Consider the following 7,744-nt stretch of genomic DNA (forward strand, 5'->3'; position numbering starts at 1 on the left):
GCTACAAACTAATAGAGGGAAGATTTAGGGTGGACATTAGGAAGAACTTCTCCATAAGGATAAATAGAACCTAGAACCCACTCCTGGCAGAGGTGGTGCAGTCACCATCCTTGGAGGTATTCAAGAGGAAGCTGGATTAAGTACCTCATTGAGCTAGTTTGAGCTCATTAAGCTCCTGCCTATGGCAAGGTACTGGACTTGATCTTATAGGTCTCCTCTGGTCCATTGACTCCATGACTCTAAGGTGAAAGCTCTCAATCAGAGGCAGCTGAGCTGGGTGCTTTACTTCTGTTTTGATTTTCAAATACCATACCAACCTGGGTCTAGAAACAGAAAATCAGACGCGCTATCCAAAAAGACAGAATATGACACTAACCCTGCGCAGGTGCCAGCCAAACCCAGCCCTATTAAGCTGCATAAAGTCATTAGCTCCTCACAACCCGTAGACCTGCTGCCCTGGTTCAAGCTGCCACCCAAGAAGAAATTCCACCTGAGGAGCAGGCCACTTTCTCTTGACAGCCCTACTAGGTATGGAAGGGGGTCATATTCCTTCAAGATAAGGGTTATATGTCTCTGGGTCTGGCCAGGCTGACCATACATCGCATAAGCCATATAAAGGGGCATGATGATACTTTCAGTTTTGTTTACAGTTCCCTTCTTAATAATTTGTTTGACAGCTGCTGAGCACTGAGCTGATGTTTTTAGCGAACTATCCACAATAACTCCCTGTGTATTAACAGCTAATGTGTAAAGCTCATCATAGTGTAGGCATAGTTTGGGTTACTTTTGCCCAGGTGCATCACTTTACACTTATCTACATTGAATTTCATCTCCTAGTTGTCCATTTCATCCAGATCCTTCTGTACTTCCTCACAGTCTGCCTTGGTCTTTAAGCCAATTTCTAATTCACAAGTGGACATTCTCTGTAATCCCATGACAGCCTACTTTAAGTTAAGAGCCTCTGTTGGGGGACCATGTCAAGGGCTTTTTGGAGATCCACATATACTGTGTCAGCTGGGTCTCCCTGGTCCACCTGCTTATTAATACTGCCAGAGAACTCCAGTAGGTTGGTGAGGCAAAATTTCCCTTTGACAAAGCTGTGTTGATTCCACCCCAGCAAGTCATGTTCATCCGTGTGCTGAACATTTCTTTTTTTATTATTTTTTCTACTGATTTTCCAGGAACAGGAGTTAGGCTCACTGGCCTGTAGTTCCATGTCCCCTCTAGACCCTTTTTAAAATATTGGAGTTACATTGGCAACCTCCCAGTCCTCTGGTACTGAGGCTGTTTTTAGTGATAGGTTGCATACTACAGTTAAGAGCTTGGCAATTTCCAATCTGAGTTCCTTCAGGACTCTAGGATGAATGCTGTCAGTTCATGGATTTTCAACCTTTTTGGATCAGTGTACCCCTGGTGGCCGGTCAAGAAGGCAGGAGTCCCCCAGCGGCTGGATGAGGGGGGCAGGTCCCCTGCGGCTAATCGGTGCCTGATGCCAAGCACCCCCTGAGGTCATTCCAGGTACCCCCAGGGGTATGCATACCCCTGATTGAAAACCCCTGGTTTAATTTATCAGTTTTCTCTATGACCTTATCTATTGACACCTCAGTTTGGGTCTGCTCCTCTAACCTGTCCCTAGAGAGAAAGTGGACCTGGTGAGGGATTCTTCCTAACATCTTTCACAGTGAAGACAGATGCAAATAATGTATTTAGTTTCTTGGCAATGGCTCTGTCATCCTTTAGTGCCCCTTCTACACCCTAGTCATCCAGAGGCTCAACTGACTTCCTGAGGCCTTTGGCTTCTGATGTGCTTAAAGAAATGTTTATTGTTACCTTTTATGTCTGTAGCAAGTTTCTCCTCAAATTCTTTTTTAGCTTCTTATTACAGTTTTACATTTGATTTCCCAGAGTTTATGATTTTTTATTTTCAGTTTTGAAAGAAGACTTTTTTCTGCTTATTGGCTCTTCAACTCTGCCATTAAACCATGCTGACTTTCCTTAGGTCCACTTTTCATTTTTTTTATTTGTGGTATGCATTTTCTGTGTGCCTCCAAGTGTTTTTAAGGAGTTCCCGTGCTGTTTGCACATTCTTCACCTCCTTAAAGGCTCATTTTAACTTCTGTCCAACTCAGGGGCCGCCCATTATTTCAGGCGGAGGGCTGCTTACTAAGTTTTGGCAAGCCATTGAGGGCCGCATGACAGGCAGCCAGGGGCAGATAAATATTAATTTTATAAATTTTTAGGGGCCCTGCGGGCAGATAGAATGGCCTGGTGGGCAGCATCTGGCCTGTGGGCCACATTTTGCCCACCCCTGATCTGACTAATTTCCTTTTTTTGGTGCAGTCTCCCTTTTTAAAGTTAGACTACAGTGTTAGATTTTCTTCTTGTCTCCCCTTCTACGTGAATGTCAAACCCAATTGCTTTGTGGTCACTATTACAGGGCGGCTCAGTAACACTTACCTGTGCACCAAATCCTGTGCACTGCTTAGAACTAGGTCAAGAATGCCCTTTCCTCTTGTAGGTTCCAGGACTAACTCTTCCAAGAAGCAGTCTGTTATAACTTCAAGAAATTGGGTCTCTGTATCCCAGCCTGATGTTAGATTGACCTAGTCTCTTTTTGGATAGTTGAAATCAGCCGTTATTACTGTGTTTTTTGCTGTCAGAGCCTCTGTCATTTCCCTTAGTATTTCTTGCTCACTTCTGCCGTGGTCTGGGAACCTGTAGTATATCCCCAGATGTACTTTTTTCTGTTGAAATCCAGTATTTCTATCCACAGAGATTCTATGGTGTCTATCTTATCAGTTAAAAGTCTACCCAATTTGATTCGGTGGTGTTTTTGATGTAGGTTGCTACTTCCTCAGTAGTACAGCCTAATCTATTTTATAGGCTGCATCCAGATGAGTGTGGCCATGTGGTATGTGGTGCTGCAAACACGTCTGCAGCACCACATACTGTGCATTCAGTTCTCCATGCTGCAGGGGGGCAGCACAGGGGTCAAAAAAACCTGTGCCAAAAAAAAGTAGAGCGGTGCACACAGGGGCAGCACATGCTATTCAAAATGAGAGCCTGGCCAGCCAGAGCCATGCTCCAGCTGCCAGCTAGACTGAACAGCAGAACTGCTGTGGCTGCAGCCCCAGGAGGCCCCCAGACCCCCTTAGGTAAGGCTGCTGGAGCCAGCCTAGTGCTGGCCCTGGCCTCTTCTATCCCACCCAGGGTAACTTGCCATGTGCTAGAGCAGGGGCGGGCAATTATTTTGGGCAGAGGGCCGCTTACCCAGTTTTGGCAGGCTGTCGAGGGCCACATGGGTAGCCCTGCCCCTTGACAGGTGCCCCGCTCCCAGTCACCATCTTGAGACCAGTGTCCCAGGGCCAGCACCGGTGGGGCCCATAGCAGGACACAGGCTGGCAGGGGTCTGTGGAGCTGGGCTTGGCTGCACCAGCAGGGAGGGGGGAGCTGGCCCGGCTCCATAGAGCCCCTGCCAGCTGGGACCCTGCACTCCTGCCACCCTGCTCTGGGCCCACGACACTGGTGTGGGCCCTGTGCTCCCATTGGCTCCCTGCCTGCTCACACCTAGTGCAGCACACAGCCCCAACCCCCTGCTTGCCAGCAGGGAAGAAGCTGGTGCTGAGCATGGGGGAAAGTGGCCCCTCACCTGCCCCATGGCCAGTGCCCCGTGCTGCAGGCACTCGCAGCCCATGCAGGGCTGTCTGGAGCAACTAGCACCACTGCTAGTTGTCCCTAAGGAACCAAACATCTGCACTCATGTAGCTGTGGCCATAGAGAAGTGAGGCTGGAAGGAACCTTGAGAGATCATCTAGTCCAAGTGGGATTGAACCTGCAACCTTGGTGTTATTAGAACCACACTCTAACCAACTGAGCTAAAGGGCCACTCATGGCTGTACAATTTGTATTCTAAAATTACAGCATCCTATTGATTTTTTTTTTTTCCCGCTTCATTCCACTATGTTTCAGAGATACCTATTATGTCAATAACATCATTTACTCCCCCACCTTTGACCTTAGATTTTTAACAGCAGTGTAAAAGCACATACACTTTTTATTGCTGCCTGGCCACTTCTGTGTGACTTTTTAATCATTAAAGATAGTTGCTTGTCTTCTCTGTTTCTTATCTCCATTTTTTATGGTTTCTCCCCTGTAGGGGTTGTCAGTCTGAACTGTGTGCTGTTCCACAGCTGTTGGCTTTCCTCCCATTTTTAGTTTAAAACCTGTTCTATCTCCTTTTTAATATTACATGCCAGCAATTTGGTACCATTTAGGCTCAGGCATAGACCATCCTTTCTGTACAGGTTCCCCCATTGCAAAAGATTCCCCGGTTCCTAATAAGCCTAAAACATTCCTCCCTACACCATCGTCTTGTTTGCTTCGTTCCACCTTCCCAAAAATCAAGACACATGTCTTATTTGTGGGGAGTAGCATGCAAGTTAAATAAAGTATTACTAACATTTGTGGAATCACTGCTGTAACTGAAAGGGATGGGGAATATTTATTTATTCATTTATTCATTCATGCATTTGCCAGTATTTTCTGTGCAGTCAGTTGCACCATAATGTTTCCCCTGTTCAGGTATGTCTCACATAGCAGTCAAAAATATCTTTAAAAAATAAGAAACTTCAGTTGTAATAGTACATCACTTTGGCAAATCCTCAGGGTCATGAACTCTACCTGAAACTACTACTTTGCTTTTTTATGACTGTTTTTGAATAGTGGATTCAGTGAAATAAGAGCAGCTTCAATATATATGTCTGAGAGGAAAAGTCAGCAGAAAGGGCATAACATCAGCAAATAATATTTCAGTTTTCATAATGATGTGGTACTGTTGGGAACTGCAAAATACAACCTGAGCCTGTGTACTTTGTAGTAATATGGACTTCAGTTGCATAGGACCGTAACTTTTATTCTTTAGCAATCAGGTTCTTGGGCACTGAAGGCTATGCAGAAGCTTTGTTAGTATTAAAAGACAAAAGATAATGAACTACATACTTGTTTCCCCAGTTCCTGTTTTCCTTATATGTGTTATATGTACAGTATGTTGTAGACAGCATTGATGGAAATGGTAAACTAGAGATTCAGGCAACAGAGGAAATAATCTTTAATTGTTTTAGCTGATAGTGTTATGAGAAACAATTAAATAGCTTCTTCCTTTGAAGAGTTAATCCAACCTCTTACTTAGCCCCTAGCCTACTCTTCTGTCTGTATAAATAAAGCTTTGACCAGAATTTAGTCATGCTTTCAAGCCTACTCTAAGTGATGGATTAAAGCTTGGTTAGGCTTTCAGTCAGGCTCATTTCTGCCACTCATTCTGCAGTGAGGAACAGGCTAATTACTTGAGTGCTGATCATTGGGCAGTTCCTTTCCATAATTTCCCCTTGTATCTGGAAGGATAAAGTGCTCTCACAATTCACTAAAAAAGATCCAAGAGTAGCTCAGTTTACAGCAGCATAAAGGACATATCATGCACTCTCATACATCCTAGCAACATAAGCAGGGGAGTGCAGCACCAGCCAAGATACAGTATTTAAAGTATGGTTTTGCAGAGTGGCTGCATGTAGGGTTGTCTGACCTAGGTGCCAGTCACCCAAATTAGCTCTGCAGTGAAGACAAGGCCCAAGTGTACAAGAGGGAAAGTTCAACATTTCTTCCAAACTAATTAGTAAAATAACTAACATTGATATCTTAACTTAAAACTAGACAGGATTATTTATCTAAGAATTTAAATGAATGCAGCCTTTCACAATTGCAGAATGTTCTGAGCTTTCTGCATACTCTGGAAGATGGTATTGTATTGGCTCAACTGTGATCACTTCCTTTAATGGACAGTTTCACAGCCATAAAGCTTTTTGTTTCCTTTCAAGAAAAACTTAGAAACACCTACCTATGGCCAGCACTGGATTCTTTAGAAAATAATGTAATCAGAGAATAGATATGTATCTATATATAATTAAGACAGAATTCTTCCAGCTCTTTTAGTTTAGTATCATTATGCATCCTAATAATAGGGATAATGCTAAAAAAGAAGGAAAAAGTAGGTGAGCCAGTATATAGGTGAGAATTTAAGTTTTGGCCAGAGTTGCTGATGCTAATTTTTTTTTTCCTTTAGAGAAATTCACTGGGAGATATTCAACCTTTTGCTACTAGTAGCAGAAATACAAATTCATCATGTTCACAGTATAATGTCAAGCTGACCCAAGCTATTAGCCATGATGTCAGTCTTCATGAAGCTATGTTTCTGAGATCAAACAACACCACAAGGATAAAACCAGAAATGCGAAGCTTACAAAGACGAGAGCCTTTTCTACAATTAAATTCTAGCATCACAAATCATGAACCACTGCTTAATGGGACCAGTTTGATGGGGCTGTTTCCATCTGTTGAAATTAGGAACCTAACAAACCAGGATCATCAAACAAATCTTGAGGAAAATATATTTGATGAGATAAATACAATGTCATTAGCTTTGGAGGAAGGTTTTGATCATATGGCAATCTCCCAGCTCTTTGGAGAACTAGACTCTGATTCTGGACTTTCTATAAATTCTAACCACAGCACTGCCTTTTCAAACTCTGATTCATCAGCTGCTTCAGTCTGCAGTGAAGGTGCCGTTGGTTATAGCACTGATGCCAGATCTATTTCCCATAATGTCTTAGGAGCTGTAGGGAATCATTTCCCAGAGCCAAGTAAATATTCCCATATGGATTATCAAAGAGATTTAGACTATTTGGGGAAATCAACACTTCAACAACTTCTTCATAATCACACTTACAATCAGCTGCCAAATCAATTAACAACCACTTCTGAGCATTGTTCCTTGTTGCCTGGAAAACCAGATGAAGAAAAGAGCAGATGCCACAACAGTACAGATGCAAATCTTAGTCGTGACGAGTGCCATGCAAAAGCCCTGAGAATTCCATTTTCCATAGATGAAATTGTGAGCATGCCTGTTGATTTGTTCAATAGCATGCTATCAACCTACTACCTGACAGATTCCCAAATATCACTTATACGTGACATAAGGAGAAGAGGAAAAAACAAAGTTGCTGCACAGAACTGCCGCAAACGTAAACTAGATGTGATCCTGAACTTGGAAGAAGATGTTTGCAACCTTCAAGCACAAAGGGAGAGCCTTAAGAAGGAGAGAACTCAGTGCAATAAATCAATTAGCCTTATGAAGCAAAAACTATGTGACCTTTATCGTGACATTTTCAGTAGGTTAAGAGATGACCAAGGTAGACCTGTTAACCCGAGCCAGTATGCTGTTCATTGGAGTAGTGATGGCAGTGTTTTCATAATACCCAGGAGACTAGTCAAATCTGAACATAAACAAGATGAGCAAAAGAACGGAAACAAAAAAAAGTGATGTTAATTTATCCAAATTGTTCAGGACATCATTTTAAAGGGGGGTAGTGAAAACAGAGGCATTAACACTGGAGACCAGAAATGCTTATAGTAATATAAAAAACAACCACCTGGATAAAACTAATATTCCTAGACTTGAGAAGGTGGCCCTTGTGTTTAATGATTTAGGAAGATTTTTTTATATAAATACAGTAACTTGTTAAGAATTAGAAGCTACAACAATTCAAACCTTCCAATTTAGACTGAGCAGTTGAACTTCACATACAACCAGAGTTACTTGAGGATATCAGACCATCAGCAGAAGCATAACCTAGTGTAGATTTTTTTGCTGTTAATGGAGTCTGTGCTCAGCATTGGCAAATACTGTGTTTAT

At 42.7% G+C, this 7,744-nt stretch overlaps 1 protein-coding gene across 1 annotated transcript in view; it reads left to right on the forward strand.

Moving 5' to 3' along the window:
* The window catches only part of NFE2L3 (nuclear factor, erythroid 2 like 3), a 39,744-nt gene extending 32,362 nt beyond the window's left edge, over nucleotides 1-7,382 (forward strand). Inside the window, exon 4 of the mRNA XM_019508546.1 lies at nucleotides 6,116-7,382. Within this exon, the coding sequence (XP_019364091.1) occupies nucleotides 6,116-7,372 (1,257 nt within the window). The 3' untranslated portion in view covers nucleotides 7,373-7,382. The remainder of the gene's footprint in view (nucleotides 1-6,115) is intronic.
* Nucleotides 7,383-7,744: the final 362 nt, after the last annotated feature.

This window comes from Gavialis gangeticus, unplaced genomic scaffold (assembly GCF_001723915.1).
Source record: "Gavialis gangeticus isolate Ggan-Ray unplaced genomic scaffold, GavGan_comp1, whole genome shotgun sequence".
In the NCBI taxonomy this organism is placed as follows: domain Eukaryota; kingdom Metazoa; phylum Chordata; order Crocodylia; family Gavialidae; genus Gavialis; species Gavialis gangeticus.